Here is a 26,790-nt window from a genome sequence, read left to right as displayed (position 1 = left end):
GGTGAGGCGGCGGCGATGGCGGCGATGTCCGGGGCGGAGGAGCGCGATGCCGGCGGCGGCCCCGCCGCTCCCTCCGCTCCTTCCGCGGCCGCTCCCGGTCCCGTTGCCGCGGCCGCGGTCGGCGGCGAAAGCGGCGGCGCCGAGGAAGCGGCGGCGCTGCTGCTGGAGGCGGGCGCGGATCCCGACGCGCCGCCCAAGAAGCGGCTGAGGGCGGCCGGGAGCGGCGCCGGGGCGGCGGAGGGGGCGGCGGGCAGCGTGAAGCTGGAGGAGCGGCTCTACTCCGTGCTCTGCTGCACCGTGTGCCTCGACCTGCCCAAGGCCTCCGTCTACCAGGTACGGGAGGCTCTGGGGACGTGGGGACGGGAGGGGGTGGCAGCGGGGCAGGAGGGGGTGGCACTGGGATAGGGCCAGGGTGGCACCGGGACAGGTGGGGGTGGCACTGGGACAGGGCCAGGGTGGCACCGGGACAGGTGGGGGTGGCACCGGGAGAAGCCCTGAGGGGATGGAGACACCCCCAGGGCAGCGACACCGCCTTGGGGATATGGGGACACCCCGCTGGTGGCACTGGGACACCCCCTGGGGACATGGGGATACTCCTTTGGTGGCACTGGGACACCCCTGGTGGCACTGCCACCCCCCTTGGGGACATGGGGACACCCCTGGTGGCACTGGGACACCCCTGGTGGCACTGCCACCCCCCTTGGGGACATGGGGACACCCCTCTGGTGGCACTAAGACACCTCTGGTGGCACTGGGATACTCGTGGTGGCATTGCCACCTCCCCTTGGGGACAATGAGACCCCCTGGTGGCACTGGGACACCCCTGGTGGCACTGCCACCTCCCTTTGGGGACAATGAGACACCCCTGGTGGCACTGCCACCCCCCTTGGGAACATGGGGACACACCCCTGGTGGCACTGGGACACTCGTGGTGGCATTGCCACCTCCCCTTGGGGACATGGGGACACCCCACTGGTGGCACTGGGACGCCTCTGGTGGCACTGGGACACTCGTGGTGGCACTGCCACCCGCCTTGGGGACACAGAGACACCCCTGGTGGCACTACCACCCCCCCTTGGGGACATGGGGACACCCCTCTGGTGGCACTGGGAGACCCCTGGTGGCACTGCCACCTCTCTGGTGGCACTGGGACACCCTCTTAGGGACAGGGACACTGCCCTGGGGACATGGGGACACTCTTTGGGGACATGGGGACACTCCCCTGGTGGCACTGTCACACCCCTGGTGGCACTGGGACACTCGTGGTGGCACTGCCACCCCCCTTGGGGACACAGGGACACCCCCCTGGTGGCACTGGGACACCCCTGGTGGCACTGGGACACCCTTGGTGGCATTGCCACCCCCCTTGGGGACACGGGGACACCCCTGGTGGCACTGTCACACCCCTGGTGGCACTGCCACCCCCCCTTGGGGACAGCCGGTGTCACCCCCGGGGGTTTTGTCACCTCCTGGGTCCCCCTAGTCCCTTCTGGGGTCAGTGAGGCCACAGCCACGGCCACCAAATGTCCCCTCATGGCCACCATTGTCACCTCACGGCCACCACTGTCACCTCATGGCCACCATTGTCACCTCATGGCCACCAAACCTCTCCTTGTCCCTTCCTGGGCCACCAAAACCATCTCAGTGGCCACCAAACTTTCCCAGGGCCACCAAATCCCCCCCAGGGCCACCAAAGTCCCTTCCTGGCCACCAAACCATCCCAGGGTGTCCCTGAGCCCTCATGGGCCACCAAACTGTCCCAGTGGCCACCAAAGTCCCCTCATGGGCCACCAAACCTCCCCAGGGCCACCAAAGTCCCCTCATGGCCACCAAACTGTCCCAGGGCCACCAAAGTCATCTCATGGCCACCAAAAGCATCCCAGAGAGTCCCTGAGCCCTCATGGGCCACCAAACTTCCTCCAGGGCCACCAAAGTCCCCTCAGGGGCCACCAAACTCCCCCCAGAGAGTCCCTGAGCCTTCCAGGGCCACCAAACCTCCCCCAGGGCCACCAAACCTCTCCTTGTCCCATCCTGGGCCACCAAACCCCTCTCCAGGGCCACCAAACCTCTCCTTGTCCACCAGACTCCTGCAGGGGCCACCAAACCTCCCCAGGGCCACCAAAGTCCCCTCATGGCCACCAAACTGTCCCAGGGCCACCAAAGTCATCTCATGGCCACCAAAAGCATCCCAGAGAGTCCCTGAGTCCTCATGGGCCACCAAACTTCCTCCATGGCCACCAAACTCCTGCCAGGGCCACCAAACCACTCCTTGTCCCTTCATGGGCCACCAAACTCCTGTCAGGGGCCACCAAACTGTCCCAGGGCCACCAAAGTCATCTCAGGGCCACCAAACCATCCCAGAGAGTCCCTGAGCCTTCATGGGCCACCAAACTCCTGCCATGGCCACCAAAGTCCCCTTGTGGCCACCAAACCTCCTCCAGGGCCACTGAAGTCTCCCCAGGGCCACCAAACCCTCCTTGTCCCTTCATGGGCCACCAAAGTCCCTTTGTGGCCACCAAACCCCTCATGGGCCACCAGAACCTCACCTTGTCCCATCCTGGGCCACCAAGCTCCTGCAGGGGCCACCAAACTGTCCCAGGACCACCAAAATCCCTCAGGGGCCACCAAAGTTCCTTCATGGCCACCAAACCTCTCCTTGTCCCTTCATGGGCCACCAAACTCCTGCCAGGGCCACCAAACTCTCACAGGGCCACTAAAGTCCCTCAGGGGCCACCAAACCCTCCCCAGGGGCCACCAAATCCCTCCTTGTCCCTTCATGGGCAACCAAACCCCTGCCAGGGCCACCAAAGTCCCCTCATGGCCACCAAAAGCAACCCAGAGAGTCCCTGAGCCCTCGTGGGCCACCAAACTTCCTCCAGAGCCACTGAAGTCCCCCAGGGCCACCAAACCTCTCCTTGTCCCTTCATGGGCCACCAAAGTGTCCCAGGGCCACCAAAGTCCCCTCATGGCCACCAAAGTGTCCCAGTGGCCACCAAAGTGTCCCAGGGCCACCAAAGTGTCCCAGTCCCTCCTGTGCCCAAATATCCGGGATGGGATCCAGGCATTGATTGATTGATTGGGGATTGATTGATTGGGGATTGATTAATTGGGGAATTGATTAATTGGGTAATCAATTAATGAGGGAATTAGGTAATTGATTAATTAGGTAATCAATTAATTGGGGATTGAGCAATTGGGAATTGGGTGATCAATTAATTGAGGATTGATTAATTGGGGAATTGATTAATTGGGAATTGGGTAATCAATTAATTGGGAAGTAGATAATTGATTAATTGAGGAATTGATTAATTGGGGAATTGGGTGATCAATTAATTGGGGAATTAGGTTATTGATTAATTAAGGAATTGATTAATTGGGGAATTGGGTGATCAATTAATTGGGGAATTAGGTTATTGATTAATTAAGGAATTGATTAATTGGGGAATTGGGTGATCAATTAATTGGAGAATTAAGTGATCAGTTAATTGGAGAATTGATTAATTGGGGAATTGAGTGATCAATTAATTGGGTATTTGATTACTTGGGTAATCAATTAATTGGGGAATTGATTAAATGAGGAATTGGGAATTGGGGAATGAATTAATTGGGGAATTGATTAATTGGGGTATTGGGTAATCAATTATTTGGGAATTAGGTATTTGATTAATTGGGTAATTAATTAATTGGGGAATTGATTAATTGGGGAATTGGGTGATTAATTGGGAATTGATTAATTGGGAATTGATTAATTGGGCGATCAATTAATTGGGGAATTAGGTAATTGATTAATTGGGGAATCAATTAATAGGGGAATTGATTCATTGGGAATTGGGTAATCAATTAATTGGGAATTGATTAATTGGGTGATCAATTAATGGGGGAATTATGTAATTGATTAATTGGAGAATTGGGTGATCAATTAATAAGGGAATTGATTAATTGGGGAATAGGGTAATCAATTAATTGGGTAATTGATTCCTTGGGAATTTGGGTGATCAATTAATTGGGGAATTGGGTAATTGATTAATTGGGTAATAAATTAATTGGGGAATTGATTAATTGGGAATTGAGTGATCAAATAATTGGGGAATGGGATAATTTTTTAATTGGGGAATTGGATAATCAATTAATTGGGGAATTGGGTGATCAATTAATTGGGAATTGATTAATTGGGGAATTAGCTAATTGATTAATTGGGGAATTGGGGAATTGATTAATTGGTTAATTGATTAGTTGGGTAATTGATTAATTGGGGATTTGATTAATGGAGAATTGGGTGATCAATTAATTGGGGATTTGATTAATTGGGAATTGGGTGATCAATTAATGGAGACTTGATTAATTGGGAATCAATCAATGGAAAATTGATTAATTGGGAATCAATTAATAGGGATATTGATTAATTGGGTAATTGGGAATCAATTAATTGGGGAATTGATTAATTGGGGATTTGGGTAATTGGGTTATTGATTAATTAGGACATTGATTAATTGGGTTATTGGGTTATTGATTAATTAGGACATTGATTAATTGGGGAATTGGGTAATTGGGTTATTGATTAATTAGGACATTGATTAATTGGGTTATTGGGTTATTGATTAATTAGGACATTGATTAATTGGGGATTTGGGCAATTAGGTTATTGATTAATAGGAGAATTAGGTAATTGATTAATAGATTAATTGGGTCATTGATTAATTGGGGAATTGGTTAATTAGGTAATTGAGTAATTGGCTAGTTGAGGCATTGATTAATTGGCTCATTGATTATTGGTTAATTGGGTAATTGGTTCATTGGTTAATGGATTTATTGATTATTGGTTAATTGATCCAGGCATTGATTAATTGGCTCATTAATTAATTTATTCATTGATTAATTGGTTCAATGATTAATTGGTTATGTGGTTCATTGATTAATTGATTAAGTGAATCATTGATTAAGTTGTTAATTGGCTAATTGATTAATTGGGTAATTATTAGTTATTAATTGATCCAGACATTGGTTCATTGATTAATTAATTAGGTAATTGGCTGTATGATTAATTAATTGGTTCATTGATTATCGATTAATTGGTTAACTGGAAAATTGATTAATTGATCCAGGCATTGATTAATTGGTTCATTGATTAATTGGTTAAGTGATTAATTGATTAACTGGTTAATTAAGTAATTGATTAATTGGTTCATTGACTGATTGATTAATTGGATAATTGATTAATTGGGTAATTGATTAATTGATCCAGGCATTGATTAATTGATTAATTTATTAATTAATTCAGGCATTGATTAATGGGTTAATTGACGAATTGATTAATTGATCCAGGCATTGATTAATTGATTGTGGGGTTGATTAAACCTGGGATTAATTAATTCTGGGATTAATTAATTCAGTGATTAATTAGTTGTGTGATTAATTAATTCTGGGATTCATTAATTCAGTGATTAATTAATTCTGGGATTAATTAATTATGCAATTAATTCTGAGTTTAATTAATTCTGGGATTAATTAATTCTGGAAAAAATGGAAATATTTCATTAATTAATTTCAGGATTGGATTTAATTAAAGATTAATTAACTCTGGGATGAATTAATCCTGGAATAAAATTAATTTTAATTAATTAATTAATTCTGGGATTAATAAATCCTGAAATAAAATTAAATTTTGAATTAATTTATTTCCAGATTGGATTTAATTAAAGATTAATTAACTCTAGGATTAATTAATCCTGCAATAAATTGAATTTTGAATTAATTAATTCGATGATTGGATTAAATTCGGAATTAAATAAATCTGAGATTAATTAATCCTGCAATAAAATTAATTTTTGAATTAATTAATTCCAGGATTGGATTAAAATTTGGATTAATTAAATCTGAGATTAATTAATCCTGGAATAAAATTATTTTAAATTAATTAATTCTGGGATTAATTAATCCAGAAATAAAATTGAATTTTGAATTAATTAATTCTATGATTGGATTAAATTTGGAATTAATTAAATCTGAGATTAATTAATCCTGGAATAAAATTAATTTTGAATTAATTAATTCCAGAATTGGATTAAAATTTGGATTAATTAAATCTGAGATTAATTAATCCTGCAATAAAATTAAATTTTGAATTAATTAATTAAATCTGGGATTAATTAATCCTGAAATAAAATTAATTTAGGAATTAATTAATTCTAGGATTGGATTAAAATTTGGATTAATTAAATCTGGGATTAATTAATCCTGGAATAAAATTATTTTTAATTAATTAATTAACTCTGGGATTAATTAATCCTGCAATAAAATTAAATTTTGAATTAATTAATTCCAGGATTGAATTAATTTAGGGATTAATTAAATCTGAGGTGAATTAATCATGGAATAAAATTAATTTTGGGATTAATTAATTCCAGGATTGAATTTATTTCGGGATTAATTAAATCTGAGATTAATTAATCCTGGAATAAAATTATTTTTAATTAATTAATTAACTCTGGGATTAATTAATCCTGCAATAAAATTAAATTTTGAATTAATTAATTCTGGGATTGGATTAAATTTGGGATTAATTAAATCTGAGATTAATTAATCCTGCAATAAAATTAAATTTTGAATTAATTAATTCCAGAATTGGATTAAAATTTGGATTAATTAAATCTGAGATTAATTAATCCTGGAATAAAATTATTTTTAATTAATTAAATCTGGGATTAATTAATCCTGAAATAAATTGAATTTTGAATTAATTAATTCTATGATTGGATTAAATTCGGGATTAATTAAATCTGAGATTAATTAATCCTGGAATAAAATTAAATTTTGAATTAATTAATTCTATGATTGGATTAAATTCGGGATTAATCAAATCTGGGATTAATTAATCCTGAAATAAAATTAATTTTGGAATTAATTAATTCGATGATTGGATTAAATTTGGGATTAATTAAATCTGAGATTAATTAATCCTGAAATAAAATTATTTTTAATTAATTAATTAAATCTGGGATTAATTAATCCTGAAATAAATTAATTTTGGAATTAATTAATTCCATGGTGGGATTAAAATTTGGATTAATTAAATGTGACATTAATTAATCCGGGAATAAAATTATTTTTAATTAATTAATTAATTCTGGGATTAATTAATCCTGCAATAAAATTAAATTTCGAATTATTTTATCAAATAAATAATAATATATAAAAATAAATAATAAAATTTAAATTCCAATTTTGGTTTCAATTTGGAATTAATTAATCCTGAAATAAAATTCAATTTTTAATTAATTAAACCTGGGATTAATTAATCTTGGAATTGAATTAAAATAGAAAAAAAATCAGAAAAAAATCAGAAAAAATGGGAAAAAAAATGGAAAAAAATGGGAAAAAATTGGGAAAAAAAAGGAAAAAATTCAGAATTTTAAAATTTTTATTTTCAGTGCAGGAAAAATGGGGAAAAAACCGAAAAAAAGGGAAAAAATGGGGAAAAAGTGAATTAAAAAAAGGGAAAAATATGAAAAAAAAAGAGGGAAAAAAAAGGAAATAAATGGGAAATAAATGGGAAAAAAATTTGAAATAAAATAGGAAAAAATGGGGGAAAAATGGAAAAAAAATTGAAATTAAAGGGAGAAAAATTTGGAAAAAAAACTGAAAAAAATGGGAAAAAAAATTAAAATGTTTTTAAAAAATCCTTTAAAAAAAGGGAAAAAAAATGGGAAAAAATGGGGAAAAAATTGGAAAAAAATGAGGAAAAAAATCAGAAAAAAAAAGAAATTAAAGGGAGAAAAATTTGGGAAAAAAATCAGAAAAAAATGGGGAAAAAAATCAGAAAAAAAATAAGAAAAATGTGGAAAAAAAATTTTAAAAATAGGAAAAAAAATGGAAAAAAATTGGGGAAAAAATTGGAAAAAAATGAGAAAAAAATCAGAAAAAAAAAGAAATTAAAGGGAGAAAAATTTGGGAAAAAAATCAGAAAAAAATGAGAAAAATGTGAAAAAATTCTTAAAAAATAGGAAAAAATTTGGGCAAAAATTGGAAAAAAAGGGGAATAAAAATCAGAATTAAAATAGGAAAAAATGGGGGAAAAATGGAAAAAAAATTGAAATTAAAGGGAGAAAAATTTGGAAAAAAATCTGAAATTAATGGGGGGAAAATTGGAAAAAAATACAAAAAAAAGTGGAAATAAACATGAAAAAAATATGAAAAAAACATGAAAAAAACAGAATAAAATGCAAAAAAAATGGGAAAAAAATCAGAATAAAATGGGAAAAAATTGGGAAAATTTCGGGGAATAAAAGGAAAAAAATAGGAATTAAATTGGGGGGAAAATTGGGAAAAAATGCAAAAAATTTGGGAAAAAAATGGAAAAAAAATTGAAAATAATTATGAAAAAAAATAGAAAAAATGGGAAAAAATGGGGGGAAAAAATCAGAAAAAAATGGAAAAAAATTGGGAAAAAAAAGGAAAAAATTCCCAAATTTTCAGAATTATTAAATTTTTATTTCCAGTGCAGGAAAAATGGGGGAAAAAAACGAAAAAAAGGGAAAAATGGGGAAAAAGTGAATTAAAAAAGGGAAAAATATAAAAAAAAAGGGGGAAAAATAGGAAATAAATGGGAAATAAATGGAAAAAAAATTTGAAATAAAATAGGAAAAAATGGGGGAAAAATGGAAAAAAATTAGAAATTAAAGGGAGAAAAATTTGGGAAAAAAAACTGAAAAAAATGGGAAATAAAATAAAAATATTTTTAAAAAATCCTTTAAAGAAAAGGAAAAAAAAAATGGGAAAAAATGGGGAAAAAATTGGGAAAAAATGAGAAAAAAATCAGAAAAAAAAGAAAGTAAAGGGAGAAAAATTTGGGAAAAAAATCAGAAAAAAATAAGAAAAATGTGAAAAAATTTTTAAAAAATAGGAAAAAAAATGGGAAAAAATTGGGGAAAAATTGGAAAAAAAATGGAAAAAAAATCAGAAAAAAAAGCAGAAAATTGGGGAAGAAAAGGGGAAAAAATGGAAAAAATAGGAAAAATGTAAATTTTAAAAAGCCACAAAAAAATAAGAAAAAATTGGAAAAATGGGGAAAAAAAAGGGATAAAATTTTTTAAAATTTAGGAAAAAAACAGGGAAAAAAGAAAGGGAAAAATGGGAAAAAATTTAGAAAAAAATCTGAAATTAATGGGGGGAAAAGTGGAAAAAAATACAAAAAAAAAGTGGAAAAAAATATGAAAAAAATGTGAAAAAACCAGAATAAAATACAAAAAAATGGGAAAAAAATCAGAATAAATTGGGAAAAAATTGGGAAAAAAATATAAAAAATTTGGGAAAAAATATTGAAAAAAAATTGGAAAAATAGATGAAAAAAATCACAAATAATTGTTTCAAAAAAAAGGGAAAAAATCAGAAAAAAAAGGGAAAATATCAGGGAAAAAGGAAAAAAAATAGGAACAAAATTGGGGAAAAATATGAAAAAAATAAGGATAAAAATGGGAGAAAAATAGAAAGAAATGTGAAAAAAAACAGGATAAAAATGGGGGAAAATTCAGGGAAAATGCAAAAATAATTGGGGAAAAAATAGAAAATAAAGGGGGAAAAAATTGCAAAAAAATCTGGAAAAAATTGGGGAGAAAATTGGAAAAAAACACAAAAAATTTGGGGAAAAAATTGAAAAAAATCAGAAAAAAGATGAAAAAAACCCAGAAAAAATAAAAAAAAAATCAGAATAAAATGGGAAAAAAAATTGGAAAAAACCTCGAAAAATTTGGAGAAAAAATGGAAAAAAAATTGGAAAAAATTATGAATAAATGAGAAAAAAAATACCAAAAAAAGGAAAAAATAATCAGAAAAAAAAAGGGCAAATAATGCAAAAAATTTGGGAAAAAATGGAAAAAAAATTGGAAAAAATTATGAAAAAAATAGAAAAAAAACCTGGAAAAAAAATCATAAAAAATGGGAAAATATTATGAAAATATCAGGGAATAAAAGTAAAAAAATGTGAATAAAATTGGGGGAAAATTGGGAAAAAATATGAAAAATTTGGGGAAAAAAATGGAAAAAAAATTGAAAATAGTTATTAAAAAAAATTGAAAAAATGGGGGGAAAAAATCAGAAAAAAATGGGAAAAAAATTGGAAAAAAACCTGGAAAAATTTGGGGAAAAAATGGAAAAAAATTGGAAAAAATTGTGAAAAAAGCAGTAAAAAATACCAAAAAAATGGGAAAAAATTGAAAAAATATTGATGGGGAAAAGGAAAAAAAATAGGAATAAAATTATGGAATAAATGGGAAAAATATGAAAAAAATGGGGAAAAAAATAAAGGGGAAAAAATTGAAAAAATATCAGAAAAAAAAATGAAAAAATCACAAAAAATTGTGGGAAAAAAAGAAAAAATAGGAATAAAGTTGGGGGGGAAGTGGAAAAAAATATTAAAAAATTGGGAAAAAAAATTGGAAAAAAATATGAAAAAAAGCAGAAAAAATTGCAAAAAAAAAAAAGGAAAAAAGTGAGAAAAAATGGGAAAAAAGAGGGGAAAAAATTGAAAAAATGGGGGGAAAAAATAAAAAAAAATGGGTAGAAACTTTGAAAGAAAATAGAAAAAAATATGGAAAAAAAACAGAAAAAAAATACTAAAAAAGGGGAAAAAAATCAGAATAAAATGGGAAAAAATTTCGAAAAAAATACAAAAAAATTTGGGGAAAATATTGAAAAAAAAGGGAATAAATTATGGAAAAAAAACAGAAAAAAAATGAAAAAAAAAGCAGAATAAAATGGGGGAAAAGAAGGGAAAAAAATGAAAAAAGTTGAAAAAATGGGGGAAAAAAACCAAAAAAAAAAAGATAAAAAATGACAAAAAAATTTGAAAAAGAGTCAGAAAAAATTATGAAAAAAAATCCCAAAAAATTGTGAAAAAAAGGAAAAAAATCAGAATAAAATGGGGAAAAAAGAGATGAAAAAAAATGAAAAAAGTTGAAAGAAATGGGGGAAAAAATGGGGGAAAAAAGAGAAAAAATGGGTAAAAACTGGGAAAAAATTTGAAAAAAATTATGAAAAAACCAGAAAAAATACCAGAAAAAAGAAAGAAAATCAGAAAAAATACCAAAAAAAAAGACAGGGAAAAAAAAGAAAAAAAGTTGAAATAAGTGGGGGAAAAAATGAGAAAAAATGGGTGAAAAATGAGAAAAAAATGGGTAAAAACTCGGAAAAAATTGGAAAAAATTGTGAAAAAAACAGAAAAAAAATGGAAGGGAAATAAGAAAAAAATGCCAAAAAAAATTAAAAGAAAATCGGAAAATATTATGAAAAAAACTGAAAAAAATACCAAAAAATGGGGAAAAAAATCAGAAAAAAATGGGAAAAAAAGAGGAGGAAAATGTGAAAAAAGTTGAAGAAAAATGGTTGAAAAAATCGGGAAAAAAAGAGGAAAAATGGGGAAAAAGTTCAGAAAAAAATTGAAAAAAAATTGGAAAAAATTATGAAAAAATGAGAAAAAAATGGAAAAAATCAGAATAAAATGGGAAAAAAGAAGGGAAAAAATGGAAAAAGTTCAAAAAATGGGGGAAAAAATGGGGAAAAAACAGAAAAATTGTTTAAGAATGAGAAAAAATTGAAAAAAACCTTGGAAAAAATATAAAAAAATCAGAAAAAAAACCAAAAAAATGGGAAAAAAATTAGAAAAAATGGAGGGAAAATTGGAAAAAAAAATGAAAAATTTGGGGAAAAAAACGGAAAAAATTATGAAAAAAACCAGAAAAATACACCAAAAAAATGGAAAAAAATCAGAATAAAATGGGAAAAAACTGGAAAAAGACAGGAAAAATTTGGGAAAAAAAAAGGAAAAAAAATTGGAAAAAAATATGAAAAAACATGAAAAAAAACCCCCCAAAAAAAGGGAAAAAAATCAGAAAAAAATGGAAAAAAAATACAAAAAATTTGGGAAAAAAAGTGGAAAAAAATTGGAAAAAAAAATGAAAAAAACAGAAAAAAAACAAAAAAAGAAAAAAATCAGAAAAAAATGCAAAAAAAAGAGGGGAAAAAAGAGAAAAAAGTTGAAATAAATGGGGGAAAAAATGGGGGGAAAAGAGAAAAAATGGGTAAAAAATGGGAAAAAAATTGAAAAAAAATCGAAAAAAATCATGAAAAAAACAGAAAAAAATACCAAAAAATGGAAAAAAAACAGAATAAAAAGGAAAAAAAAAGAGGAAAAAAAGTGAAAAAAATTGGAAAAAAAGGAGGGAAAAAATGAGGGAAAAATGAGAAAAAATGGGGGAAAAATCAGAAAAAAATTGGAAAAAAATTGGAAAAAATTATTAAAAAATCAGAAATAAATACCCTAAAAATGGAAAAAAAACCAGAAAAAAATAGGAAAAAAAATTGGAAAAAATACGAAAAATTTGGGAAAAAAAAGGAAAAAAAAATGGAAAAAAATATGGAAAAACAGAAAGAAAAACCCAAAAAATGGGAAAAAATCAGAAAAAAGTAGGAAAAGAAATACAAAAAATTTGGGGAAAAAGTGGAAAAAAAATTGGGAAAAAAAATGAAAAAAACAGAAAAAAACACCAAAAAAAATCAGAATAACGTGGGAAAAAATTCGAAAAAATTGTGAAGAAAAAATACCGAAAGAAATCAGAAAAAAGTGGAAAAAATTCGAAAAAATGATGAAAAAAATCAGAAAAAAATAGCAAAAAAATCAGAAAAAAATGGGAAAAACTTATGAAAAAATCAGAAAAAAATAGGAAAAAAATCAGAAAAAAATAGCAAAAAAATGAGAAAAAAATTGGAAAAAATTATGAAAAAATCAGAAAAAAATGGCAAAAAAATCAGAAAAAAATGGGAAAAAATTATGAAAAAATCAGAAAAAAATAGCAAAAAAATCAGAAAAAAATAGCAAAAAAATCAGAAAGAAACGGGAAAAAATTATGAAAAAATCAGAAAAAAATAGCAAAAAAATCAGAAAAAAATAGCAAAAAAATCAGAAAAAAATAGCAAAAAAATCAGAAAAAAATGGGAAAAAAATCAGAAAAAAATGGGAAAAAATTATGAAAAAATCAGAAAAAAACAGCAAAAAAATCAGAAAAAAATGGGAAAAAATTATGAAAAAATCAGAAAAAAATAGCAAAAAAATCAGAAAAAAATAGCAAAAAAATCAGAAAAAAATGGGAAAAAATTATGAAAAAATCAGAAAAAAATAGCAAAAAAATCAGAAAAAAATAGCAAAAAAATCAGAAAAAAATGGGAAAAAATTATGAAAAAATCAGAAAAAAGTAGCAAAAAATTCAGAAAAAAATTGGAAAAAATGATGAAAAAAATCAGAAAAAAATAGCGAAAAAATCAGAAAAAAATAGCAAAAAAATCAGAAAAAAATGGGAAAAAATGATGAAAAAATCAGAAAAAAATAGCAAAAAAATCAGAAAAAAATGGGAAAAAATGATGAAAAAATCAGAAAAAAATAGCAAAAAAATCAGAAAAAAATGGGAAAAAATTATGAAAAAATCAGAAAAAATAGCAAAAAAATCAGAAAAAAACGGGAAAAAATTATGAAAAAAATCAGAAAAAAATAGCAAAAAAATCAGAAAAAAATAGCAAAAAAATCAGAAAAAAATGGGAAAAAATGATGAAAAAAATCAGAAAAAAATAGCAAAAAAATCAGAAAAAAATAGCAAAAAAATCAGAAAAAATCAGAAAAAAATAGCAAAAAAATCAGAAAAAAATGGGAAAAAATTCTGTATATTTTTTTTTTCAGTGCACCAACGGGCACCTGATGTGTGCTGGGTGTTTCATCCACCTGCTGGCTGACTCCAGACTCAAGGAGGAGCAGGCCACGTGTCCCAACTGCCGCTGTGAGATCTCCAAGAGCCTCTGCTGCCGTAACCTGGCGGTGGAGAAGGCGGTGAGCGAGCTGCCGGCCGAGTGCGGCTTCTGCGCGCGCCAGTTCCCCCGCTCGCTGCTCGAGAGGCACCAGAAGGAGGAGTGCCAGGACAGGTGAGGGCTTGGGGATTTTTTAAAAATTTTTTTGGGGATTTTTAGGGGGTTTTTTGGGGATTTTTTGGGATTTTTTGGGATTTTTTTGGAATTTTTTGGGATTTTTTAAGAGGTTTTTTGGATTTTTTTTCGAATTTTTTGGTGGTTTTTTGGGAATTTTTGGGGGTTTTTTGGGAATTTTTTTGGGATTTTTAGGGGGTTTTTGGGGATTTTTTGGGAATTTTTGGGGATTTTTTTGGGATTTTTTGGGGATTTTTTGGGGATTTTTTGGGAATTTTTTGGGGATTTTTTGGGAATTTTTGGGGATTTTTTTGGGATTTTTTTGGGATTTTTTTGGAATTTTTTGGGATTTTTTAAGAGGTTTTTTGGATTTTTTTTCGAATTTTTTGGTGGTTTTTTGGGGATTTTTGGGGATTTTTTGGGGATTTTTTGGGAATTTTTTGGGGATTTTTTGGGAATTTTTGGGGATTTTTTTGGGATTTTTTTGGGATTTTTTTGGAATTTTTTGGGATTTTTTAAGAGGTTTTTTGGATTTTTTTTCGAATTTTTTGGTGGTTTTTTGGGAATTTTTGGGGATTTTTTGGGATTTTTTAAGAGGTTTTTTGGATTTTTTTTCCAAATTTTTGGTGGTTTTTTGGAGTTTTTGGGGATTTTTTGGTGTTTTTTTGGGAATTTTTTGGGGATATTTTTGGTGGTTTTTTGGGAATTTTTGGGGATTTTTTTGGAATTTTTTGGGATTTTTTAAGAGGTTTTTTGGATTTTTTTTCCAAATTTTTGGTGGGTTTTTGGGAATTTTTGGGGATTTTTTGGGGATTTTTTGGTGTTTTGTTGGGAATTTTTTGGTGGTTTTTTGGGAAATTTTGGGGATTTTTTGGGGATTTTTTGGCGATTTTTTGGGAATTTTTTTGTGGTTTTTTGGGAATTTTTGGGAATTTTTGGGGATTTTTTAGGGGTTTATTTTTAATTTATTTGGAATTTTTGGGGATTTTTTGGGATTTTTTTTGGAGGTATTTTTTGGATTTTTTACGGGGTTTTGGGGAATTTTTTTTTATTTTTGGGCGGTTTTTGTAGTGTTTTTTTGGGGAATTTTTTGGAATTTTTTTTTTTAGAATTTTTTGAGATTTTCGGGCATTTTTTTAGGGTTTTTTGGGATTTTTTAGGGATTTTTTAGGGTACTTTTGGGAATTTTTTGGGAGTTTTGGGGGTTTTTTAGGGGTTTTTTGAGATTTTTTTGGAATTTTTTGGCGGTCTTTTTGGGGAATTTTTTTGGGGATTTTTTGAGATGTTTTAGGAATTTTTGGGGATTTTTTGGAGATTTTTTGGTGTTTTTTTGGGAATTTTTGGGAATTTTTGGGAATTTTTTAGTGTTCTTTTGGGAATTTTTGGGGATTTTTTGGGGATTTTTTTGGGGTTATTTTTTGGATTTTTTAGGGGGTTTTGGGGAATTTTTTTTTATTTTTTGGGGGTTTTTCTAGTGGTTTTTTGGGGGATTTTTTGGAATTTTTTAAAAATTTTTGGGTATTTCTTGCGATTTTCGGGGTTTTTTTAGGGTTTTTTGGGATTTTTTTAGGGATTTTTTTGGGATTTTTTTGGGAATTTTTTGGTGGTTTTTTTTGAATTTTTGGGGATTTTTTGGGAATTTTTTGGGGATTTTTTTGGAATTTTTTGGGTTTTTTTAAGAGGTTTTTTGGATTTTTTTTCCAAATTTTTGGTGGTTTTTTGGGAATTTTTGGGGATTTTTTGGGGATTTTTTGGGAATTTTTTGGTGTTTTTTTGGGAATTTTTGGGAATTTTTTGGTGGTTTTTTGGAAATTTTTTGGGGATTTTTTGGGGATTTTTGGGGATTTTTTGGGGATTTTTTAGGGGTTTATTTTTAATTTATTTGGAATTTTTGGGGGATTTTTTGGGATTTTTTTGGGATTTTTTTGGGGGCTATTTTTTGGATTTTTTAGGGGGTTTTGTGGAATTTTATTTTTTTGGGGGGGTTTTCTAGGGTTTTTTTGGGGAATTTTTTGGAATTTTTTTTAGTTTTTTGGGTATTTCTTGAGATTTTTGGGGTTTTTTTTGGGTTTTTTGGAGATTTTTTTGAATTTTTTAGGGGTCTTTTTGGGAAAATTTTTTGGGGATTTTTTGGGATGTTTTAGGAATTTTTGGGGATTTTTTGGGAATATTTTAGGGCATTTTTTGGGGATTTTTTTTGATTTTTTATGGGAGTTTTAGGGATTTTTGGGGATTTTTTTGGGATTTTTTTTCAATTTTTTAGGGTTTTTATGCGGATTTTTTTTGAGATTTCCTGAAGGATTTTTAAAGGATTTTTTGGGATTTTTTTTTGGATTTTTGTGGGGTTTTTTTTTGAGATTTTTTGGGTTTTTTTAGGAGATTGTTTTAAATTTTTGGGGGATTTTTTAGGATTTTTTGGGGAATGTTTTTTAATGTTTTGGGGATTTTTTGGGGATTTTTGGGGATTTTTTGGGGATTTTTTTGGGATTTTTAAGAGGTTTTTTGGGGAATATTTTAAGGATTTTTTTTGGGTTTTTTGGGGATTTTTTCAGAATTTTTGGGGATTTTTTGGGATTTTTTGGGATTTTTTTTAATTTTAGTGAGATTTTTTGGAATTTTTTGGGCAATTTTTTTGAATTTTCTGAGATATTTGGTCTCTTTTAAGCGTTTTGGGAATTTCTTGGCACTTTTTTGGTATTTTTTTGCATTTTTTAGGGTTTTTCTGAGTATTTTTAAAGGGTTTTTTTGGGAATTTTAGGGGTTTTTTCGAGTGTTTTTGGGGAATTTTTTTGGGAATTGCTTAGAAGTTTTTTTGGGGATTTGTAGGAATTCTTTTGGGATTTTTTAAGGGGTTTTTTGGGGAATTTTTTTGGATTTTTGGGGGGATTTTTTGGGGTAGTTTTTGGATTTTTTAGGGTTGTCTTGTGGAATTTTTTTGGATTTTTTTGGGATTTTTTTTAGGGTTATTTGGGAATTTTTTGGGATTTTTTGGGATTTTTAAAGGATTTTGGGGGGATTTTTTAAGGTTTTTTTAGGGACTTTTTAGGATTTTTTGCGGAGTTTTTTTTAATTTTTTAGGGTTTGTTTGGGGAATGTTTTGGGAATCTTTTTTTTTTTTTTTAATGATTTCTTTTGGGAATTTTTTGTGGTTTTTTGGGGGGATTTTTTTTGGATTTTGGGGAAATACTTTCCCCATTTTCCCCCCGCAAATCCCCCCCAAATCCTCCATTTCTTTTTTCCCAAACCCCCAACCCCTCTGTCCCCCGCAGGGTGACGCAGTGCCGCTACAAGCGCATCGGCTGCCCCTGGCAGGGCCCCTTCCACGAGCTGTCGGTGCACGAGGCCGAGTGCTCGCACCCCACCAAGACGGGCAACGAGCTGATGGACATCCTGGACGAGATGGACCAGAGCCGCCTCAAGGAGATGCAGCTCTACAACAGCATCTTCAGCCTGCTCAGCTTCGAGAAGATCGGATACACCGGTACGGAATTCCCAAATTCCCAAAGTTTTAGGGGGTTTTCCAAAGGTTTTGTTGGGTTTCGTTGGGTTTTGTTGGGTTTTGTTGGGTTTTGTTGAGGTTTTTTGGGGTTTCCAAGGGTTTTCAAGTGCTCAGTTCTACAACAGCATTTTCAGCCTGCTTGGCTTTGAGAAAATCAAATATATCGGTATGGAATTCAAAGAATTCCCAGAATTCCCAAAGTTTTAGCGGGTTTTATGAAGGTTTTGTTGGGTTTCGTTGGGTTTTGTCAAAGTTTTTTGGGATTTCCAAGGGTTTCCCGGTGTTCAGCTCTACTAGGGTCTCTTCAGCCTGCTCAGCTTCGAGAAAATCGGATACACCTCTACGGGAACGTCCCAAAAATCCCGAAATTCCCAAAGTTGTAGGGAGATTTAGAAAGGTTTTGTTGGGTTTCGTTGGGTTTTGTTGAGGTTTTGTTGGGTTTCCAAGGGTTTCCTGGTGCTCAGCTCTACAACAGCATCTTCAACTTGCTCGGCTTTGAGTAGATCGGCTACACTGGTACAGAATTCCCAAAATCCCCGACATTCCCGAAATTCCCAGAGTTTTAGGGGGTTTTACAAAGGTTTCGTTGGGTTTTGTTGGGTTTTGTTGAGGTTTTCTGGGGTTTCCAAGGGTTTCCCAGTGCTCAGCTCTACAACAGCATCTTCAGGCTGCTCAGCTTTGAGAAGATTGGATACACCGATACAGAATTCCCAAAATTCCCGAAGTTTCACAGGGTTTTACAAAGGATTTGTTGGGTTTCATTTGGTTTTGCCAAGGTTTCGTTGGGTTTTGCCGAGGTTTTTTGGGGTTTCCAAGGATTTCCCAGTGTGCAGCTCTACAACAGCATCTTCAGCCTGCTTGACTTCAAGACAATCAGATATACTGGTATGGAATTCAAAGACTTCCCAGAATTCCCAAAGTTTTAGTGGGTTTTACGAAGGTTTCGTTGGGTTTCATTGGGTTTTGTTGAGGTTTTTTGGGGTTTCCAAGGGTTTCCCAGTGTGCAGCTCTACAACAGCATCTTCAGCCTGCTCAGCTTCGAGAAAATCGGATACACCTCTACGGGAACGTCCCAAAAATCCCAAAATTCCCAAAGTTTTAGGGGGTTTTACGATGGGTTCGTTGGGTTTGGCCAAGGTTTTGTTGGGTTTTGTTGAGGTTTTTTGGGGTTTCCAAGGGTTTCCAAGTGCTCAGCTCTACAACAGCATCTTCAGGCTGCTGAACTTTGAGAGGATCATGTACACCAGTACGGAATTCCCAAAATTCCCAAAGTTTTAGGGGGTTTTATGAAGGGTTCATTGGGTTTTGCCAAGGTTTCGTTGGGTTTTGTTGAGGTTTTTTGGGGTTTCCAAGGGTTTCCTGGTCTTCAGCTCTACAACAACATCTTCAACTTGCTTGGCTTTGAGTAGATCAGCTACACTGGTACAGAATTCCCAAAATCCCCGACATTCCCGAAATTCCCAGAGTTTTAGGGGGTTTTACAAAGGTTTCGTTGGGTTTTGTTGAGGTTTTTGGGGTTTCCAAGGGTTTCCAAGTGCTCAGCTCTACAACAGCATCTTCAGCCTGCTGGGTTTCGAGTAGATTGGATACACCGGTATAGAATTCCCAAAATTCCCAAAATTTTAGAGAGTTTTACAAAGGGTTTGTTGGGTTTTGTTGAGGTTTTTTGGGGTTTCCAAGGGTTTCCAAGTGCTCAGTTCCACAACAGCATCTTCAACCTGCTCAGCTTTGAGAAGGTCGGGTACACCGGTACAGAATTCCCAAAATTCCCAAAATTCCCAAAGTTTCACAGGATTTTACAAAGGATTTGTTGGGTTTTGTTGGGTTTTCCGAAGGTTTTTTGGGGTTTCCAAGGGTTTTCCAGAGTGCAGCTCTACAACAGTATCTTGAGCCTGCTGAGTTTCAAGAAGGTCAGCTACACCGGTACAGAATTCTTAGAATTCCCAAAATTCCCAGAGTTTTAGGGGGTTTTACGAAGAGTTCGTTGGGTTTGGCCAAGGTTTCATTGGGTTTTGTTGAGGTTTTTTGGGGTTTCCAAGAGTTTCCCGGTGTGCAACTCTACAACAACATCTTCAGCCTGCTCAGCTTCGAGAAGATCGGGTACACCGGTACGGGAACATCCCAAAAATCCCGAAATTCCCAAAGTTTTAGGTAGATTTACAAAGGTTTCGTTGGGTTTTGTTGGGTTCTGCTGAGGTTTTTTGGGGTTTCCAAGGGTTTCCCAGTGTTCAGCTCTACAACAGCATCTTCAGCCTGCTCAGCTTCGAGAAGATCGGGTACACCGGTACGGGAATGTCCCAAAAATCCCAAAATTCCCAAAGTTTTAGGAGGTTTTACGATGGGTTCGTTGAGTTTTGCCAAGATTTTGTTGGGTTTTGTTGAGGTTTTTTGGGGTTTCCAAGGGTTTCCAATTGCTCAGCTCCACAACAGCATCTTCAACCTGCTCAGCTTTGAGAAGATCGGGTACACCGGTACGGAATTCCCAAATTCCCAAAGTTTTAGTGGGTTTTCCAAAGGTTTTGTTTGGTTTCATTGGGTTTTCCCGAAGTTTTTTGGGGTTTCCAAGGGTTTCCTGGTCTTCAGCTCCAGAACAGCATCTTCAACTTGCTCAGTTTTGAGTAGATCGGGTACGGAATTCCCAAATTCCCAGAATTCCCAAAGTTTTAGGGGGTTTTACGTAGGTTTCGTTGGGTTTTGCCAAGGTTTTGTCGGATTTCGTTGGGTTTTGTTGGGTTTTGTTGAGGTTTTTTGGGGTTTCCAAGGGTTTCCCAGTGTGCAGCTCTACAACAGCATCTTCAGGCTGTTCAGTTTTGAGAAGATCGGGTACACCGGTACAGGAAACCCAAAATTCCCAAAATTTCCAAAGTTTTAGAAGGTTTTACGAAGGTTTTGTTGAGTTTTGCCAAGGTTTTGTTGGGTTTTGTTGAGGTTTTTTGGGGTTTCCAAGGATTTCCCAGTGTTCAGCTCTAGAACAGCATCTTCAGCCTGCTCAGCTTCGAGAAGATTGGATACACTGGTACGGAATTCCCAAATTCCCAAAGTTTTGTTGGGTTTTCCAAAGGTTTTGTTGGGTTTCGTTGAGGTTTTTTGGGGTTTCCAAGGGTTCCCCAGTGTTCAGCTCTACGACAGCATTTTCAGCTTGCTTGACTTTGAGAAAATCAGATATACTGGTATGGAATTCAAAGACTTCCCAGAATTCCCAAAGTTTTAGCAGGTTTTACGAAGGTTTCATTGGGTTTTTTGGGTTTCGTTGGGTTTTCCCAACGTTTTTTGGGATTTCCAAGTGTTTCTTAGTGTTGAGCTCTAGAACAGCATCTTTAGCAGGCTCAGTTTTGAGAAGATAAGATACACGGGTACGGAAAATCTCAAAATTCCCAAAATTCCCAGAGTTTTAGGGGGTTTTACAAAGGTTTCGTTGGGTTTTGTTGGGTTTCGTTGGGTTTTGTTGAGGTTTTTTGGGGTTTCCAAGGATTTCCAAGTGTGCAACTCTACAACAGCATTTTCAGTCTGCTGGGTTTCGAGTAGATTGGATACACCAGTATAGAATTCCCAAAATTCCCAAAATTTTAGAGAGTTTTACAAAGGATTCGTTGGGTTTTGTTCGGTTTTGTTGGGTTTTGTTGAGGTTTTTTGGGTTTCCAAGAGTTTCTCAGTGTTCAGCTCTACAACAGCATCTTCAGCCTGGTCAGCTTCGAGAAGATCAGATACACCAGTATGGAATTCAAAGAATTCCCAAAATTCCCAGAGTTTTAGAGGGTTTTACGATGGGTTCGTTGGGTTTTGCCAAGGTTTTGTTGGGTTTTGTTGAGGTTTTTTGGGGTTTCCAAGGTTTTCCAGTGTTCAGCTCTACAACAGCATCTTCAGCCTGCTCAACTTCAAGAAGATCGGATACACCGGTACGGAATTCCCAAAATTCCCAAAATTCCCAAAATTCCCAAAATTTCCAAAGTTTTAGGGGTTTTTACGATGGGTTTGTTGGGTTTTGCCAAGGTTTTGTTGGGTTTCGTTGGGTTTTGTTGAGGTTTTTTGGGGTTTCCAAGGGTTTCCAAGTGTTCAGCTCTACAGCAGCATTTTCAGGCTGCTCAGCTTTGAGAAGATCACGTACACTGGTACAGAATTCCCCAAATTCCCAAAATTCCCAAAGTTTTAGGGGATTTTATGAAGGGTTCGTTGGGTTTTGCCAAGGTTTTGTTGGGTTTTGTTGAGGTTTTTTGGGGTTTCCAAGGGTTTCCTGGTGTTCAACTCTACAGCAGCATCTTCAGCCTGCTCAGCTTCGAGAAGATCGGATACACCGGTACGGGAACGTCCCAAAAATCCCAAAATTCCCAAAGTTTTAGGGGATTTTACAAAGGGTTCGTTGGGTTTTGCCAAGGTTTTGTTGGGTTTTGTTGAGGTTTTTTGGGATTTCCAAGGTTTTCCAGTGTTCAGCTCTAGAACAGCATCTTCAGCCTGCTCAGCTTCAAGAAGATTGGCTACACCGGTACGGAATTCCCAAAATTCCCAAAATTCCCAAAGTTTCACAGGGTTTTACAAAGGCTTCGTTGGGTTTTCCAAAGGTTTTTTTGGGTTTTGTTGAGGTTTTGTTTGGTTTCCAAGGGTTTTCCAAAGGTTTCTTGGATTTTCCAAGAGTTTTCCAAATTTTTTTTAAGTTTTCCAAAGTTTTTCCATCGTTATCCAAAAGTTTTCCAAGGTTTTCCCAAAGTTTTTTCAGCCTGCTCAGCCTCGAAAAGATCGGATACACCGGTGCGGGAACGCCCCAAAAATCCCAAAATTCCTGATTTTCCAAAGGTTTTCCAAAGGTTTTCCAGAAGTTTCTTGGGTTTTGCCAAGGATTTCTTTGGTTGTCCAAAGGTTTTCCGAAGATTTTTTGTGTTTTCCAAGAGTTTTCCAAGGTTTTTTGAGATTTTCTAAAGGTTTTTTGGGTTTTCCAAAGGTTTTCCAAACTTTTTTTGGGTTTTCTGAAGGTTTACCAAGAGTTTTCTTGGCTTTTTTTCAAGGTTTTCTTGGGTTTTCCAGCAGTTTTCCAAAGTTTTTTTTGGTTTTCCAAAGGTTTTACATCTTTATTCAAAATTTTCCGAAGTTTTTCTGGGGTTTTCCAAAGGTTTCCAGGTTTTTCAGGGTTTTCCAAAGGTTTTCCAAAGAATTTTGGGGGTTTTCCACATGTGATTTGGGATTTTCTGGGGTTTTCTTGGGGGTTTCCCAGGTTTTTCAAGAGTTTTCCAAAGGTTCTCCAAGATTTTCCAAGACTTTTTTGAAGGTTTTTTTGGGTTTTCCAAAGGTTTTTTGAAGGTTTTCCAAAGTTTTTTTTTGGTTTTGCTGAGGTTTTCCAACATTTTCAGAAGCTTTTCCAAATATTTTTGATGGTTTTCCAAAAGTTACTTCGGGTTTTTAGATTTTCCAGGGTTTTCCAAAGTTTTTTTTTGGGTTTTCCAAAGGGTTTTTCAAGGTTTGTTGGAAGATTTTTAGGGTTTTCCAAGGTTTTCTGGATTTCCCAAAGGTTTTCTGGGATTTTCTGGAGTTTTCTGAAGGTTTTCCAAAGGTTTCCAGAACTTTCTTGGAGTGGTCTGAATATTTCTTGGAGTTTTCCCAAGTTTTCCAAGGATATTCCCGAGGTTTTCCTGTGTTTTCTGAAGGTTTTCTGGGATTTTCCAAAGGTTTCCCAAGGATTTTTTGGATTTTCCAGGTTTTCCAAAAGTTTCCTGAAAATTTCTTGGAGTTTTCCAAAGGTTTTCCAGGATTTTTTTTGTGTTTTCAGGGATTTTCCAACAGTTTTCTGAAGGTTTTGTTGAGTTTTCCAAAGATTTTCTGGAATTTTCTGAAGTTTTCTTGGAGTTTTCCAAGAGTTTTCCAGAACTTTTTGGGTTTCCTGAAGGTTTTTTTGAGTTTTCCAAAGGTTTTCCCACTTTTTTTGAAGGTTTTTCAAACATTTTTTGGGTTTTCCCAAGGTTATCCCAAGGTTTCTTGGGATTTTCTGAAAGATTTTTAGGTTTCCCCAAAGTTTTCCTCAAGTTTTTTTTAATATTCCAAAGTTTTTTCTGGGTTTTATGAAAATTTTCCGAGGTTTTCTGGGGTTTTCCAAAGATTTTCCAAAGGTTTTTTTGGGTTTTCCAAAGGTTTTTTTCGGGTTTTCTGGAAGTTTTTTTGGATTTTCCCAAGGTTTTCTGGGGTTTTCCAGAAGTTTTTAAAAAGATTTTTTGGGTTTTCCAAATATTTTCTGGGATTTCCCAAAATTTTCTGGGGTTTTGCCAAGATTTTCCAGAGTTTTCCAAAAATTTTCCCAAGTTTTTTGAGGATTCTCCATTTTTTTCTGAATTTTTTCCCAAGCTTTTTTGGGATTTTCCAAAGATTTTCCAAGATTTTTCCAGACTGGAATTTGGGATTTTCCACAGAATTCTGGAAGGAATTTCTGGGATTTGGGGTTGGATCCCAGCAGGAAATTTGGGAATTCTGGAGGAAAATGAGAAATCCTGATGGGATCTGGTGAAAATTCCAGAAATTCTGTAGGATAAAGGTGAAACCTTTTGGGATTCAGTGAAAATTTTGGGAATTTTGTAGAATCCTGTCGAGATCCGTTGATAATTTTGGAAATTTTGTCAGATTATGGTAAAAAATTTTAGGATTGAATGATAAATTTGGGAATTTTGTAGGTGAATCCTTGTGGAATTCAGTGAGAATTTTGGGAATTTTGTAGGATAATTGTAAATCCTGATGGGATCTGGTGAAAATTTTGGGAATTTTGTAGAATCCTGGTGAATCTTTTTAGGATTCAATGAGAATTCTGGGAATTCTGTAAAATCCAGTTCAGGATCCGTTGATAATTCCCAGAATTCCATAGGGTAGCGGTGATTCCTGTTAGGACAACTTTGGAAATTCCATCCCAAATTTTTTCTGACTTTTCCCCATTTTTTTCTGACTTCTTCCTAATTTTTTTCTGATTTTTTCCTGAATTTTTTCAGTTTTTTCCCCAATTTTTTCTGACCTTTTCCTCAATTTTTTCTGTTTTTTTCCTGAATTTTTCCAACCTTTTCCCAATTTTTTTCTGACCCTTTCCTGAATTTTTTCTGCCATTTTACTGAATTTTTTCCACCTTTTCCTGAATTTTTTCTGACCTTTTCCCCAATTTTTTCTGACCTTTTCCCCAATTTTTTCTGTTTTTTTCCTGAATTTTTTCTGACCTTTTCCTCAATTTTTTCTGACCTTATCCTGAATTTTTTTCTTACCCTTTCCAAATTTTTTCTGACCTTTTCTCCAATTTTTTCTGACCCTCTCCCTAATTTTTCTCACCTTTTCCTGAATTTTTTTCTCACCTTTTCCCCAATTTTTTTCTGACCTTTTCCCAAATTTTTTCTGCCTTTTTCTTGAATATTTTCTGATCTTTTCCTGAATTTTTTCTGACACATTCCCAAATTTTTTCTACCTTTTCCTGAATTTTTCCTGACCCTTTCCCAAATTTTTTCTGCCTTTTTCATGAATTTTTTCTGCCTTTCTCCTGAATTCTTTCTGCTTTTTTTCTGAATTTTTTTCTGACCCTTTCCTGAAATTTTTCTGCCTTTTCCCCAATTTTTTCTGACCCTCTCCCCAATTTTTTCTGACCTTTTTTCCCATTTTTTCTGACTCTTTCCCAAATTTTTTCTGCCTTTTCCTGAACTTTTTCTGCCTTTTCCCCAATTTTTTTCTGACCTTTTCCCAAATTTCTTCCAACCTTTTCCCTATTTATTTTGACCTGTTCCTCAATTTTTTTTATCCTTTCCTGAATTTTTTCTGACCTTTTCCCAAATTTTTACTGTTTTTTCCTGAATTTTTTCCGACCTTTTCTTCAGATTTTTTGCGACCTTTTCCCCAATTTTTTCTGACCTTTTCCCAAATTTCTTCTGATAATTTCCTGAATTTTTTTTGCTTTTTCTTGAATATTTTCTGAGCTTTTCCTGAAATTTTCTGATCTTTTCCTGAATTTTTTCTGACCTTTTACCCAGTTTTTTTTTACTTTTTCTTGACTTTTTTCTGACATTTCCCGAATTTTTTCTGACCTTTTCCCAATTTTTTTCTCAGTTTTTCTTGAATTTTTTCGGACCTTTTCCCAATTTTTTTCTGCCTTTTTCCACATTTTTTCTGACCCTTTCCCAATTTTTTTCCGATTTTTCTCAAATTTTTTCTGACCCTTTTCCCAAATTTTTTCTGATTTTTTCTTGAATGTTTTCTGACCCTTTCCCAAATTTTTTCTGCCTTTTTCCTGAATTTTTTCTTTTTCTTGAATATTTTCTGATCTTTTCCTGAATTTTTTCTGATCCTTTCCCAATTTTTTTCTGCCTTTTTCCTGAATTTTTTCTGACCTTTTCCTCAACTTTTTCTGATTTTTTCTTGAATTTTTTCTGACCTTTTCCTGAATTTTTTCTCACCCTTTCCAAATTTTTTCTAACCTTTTCCCCAATTTTTTCTGACGTTTTCCCCAATTTTTTTCTGACCCTTTCCCAGTTTTTTTTGACCTTTTCCAGAATTTTTTGTGACCCTTTCCAAATTTTTTCTGACCTTTTCTCCAATTTTTTCTGACCATTTCTTGAATTTTTTCTGCCTTTTTCCCAATTTTTTCTCATCCTTTCCCTACTTTTTTCTGACCTTTACCCCAATTTTTTCTGATCTTTTCCTGAAAATTTTCTGACATTTCTTGAATTTTTTCTGACCTTTCCCTTAATTTTTTTCTGACCTTTTTTCCAATTGTTTCTTTTTCCTGAATGTTTTATGACTTTTTCCTGAATTTTTTCCAATCTTTTCCCAATTTTTTCCGACCTTTTCCCCAATTTTTTCCGACTTTTTCCCCGATTTTTTTCCGACTTTTTCCCCAATTTTTTCTGACCCTTCCCCCAATTTTTTCCAACATTTTCCTGAATTTTTTCTCACCTTTTCCCAACTTATTTCCCCCCTTGCAGAGGTTCAGTTCCGCCCGTACCGCACCGACGACTTCATCACGCGCCTCTACTACGAGACGCCGCGCCTCACCGTGCTCAACCAGACCTGGGTGCTCAAGGCGCGCGTCAACGACTCGGAGCGCAACCCCAACCTGTCGTGCAAGCGCACGCTGAGCTTCCAGCTGATCCTCAAGAGCAAGGTCCAGTCCCCCATGGAATGCTCCTTCCTGCTGCTGGAGGGGCCCTACGACGACGTCAAGATCAACCCCGTCATCTACCACTTCGTCTTCAGCAACGAGAGCAACGAGACCGACTACATGGCGCTGCCCATCGTCGACTCGGTGGAGTGCAACAAACTGCTGGCGGCCAAGAACATCAACCTGCGGCTTTTTATATTCCAGATCCAAAAATAATAAAAGAACGACTTTT

The 26,790-nt window shown here is 35.3% G+C and overlaps 1 protein-coding gene across 1 annotated transcript; it reads left to right on the top strand.

Moving 5' to 3' along the window:
• LOC116999210 (cysteine and histidine-rich protein 1-like) lies at positions 1-26,790 on the top strand. Its single transcript, XM_033065574.2, has 4 exons — positions 1-333; positions 13,721-13,959; positions 17,229-17,440; positions 26,383-26,790. Exons 1-4 carry the CDS (start codon positions 16-18, stop codon positions 26,772-26,774), a joined length of 1,161 nt encoding a protein of 386 aa, XP_032921465.1. The 5' UTR covers positions 1-15; the 3' UTR covers positions 26,775-26,790.

This window comes from Catharus ustulatus, chromosome 1, assembly GCF_009819885.2.
Source record: "Catharus ustulatus isolate bCatUst1 chromosome 1, bCatUst1.pri.v2, whole genome shotgun sequence".
Classification (NCBI taxonomy): Eukaryota; Metazoa; Chordata; class Aves; order Passeriformes; family Turdidae; genus Catharus; species Catharus ustulatus.
This window is presented reverse-complemented; position numbering and strand designations above follow the sequence as displayed.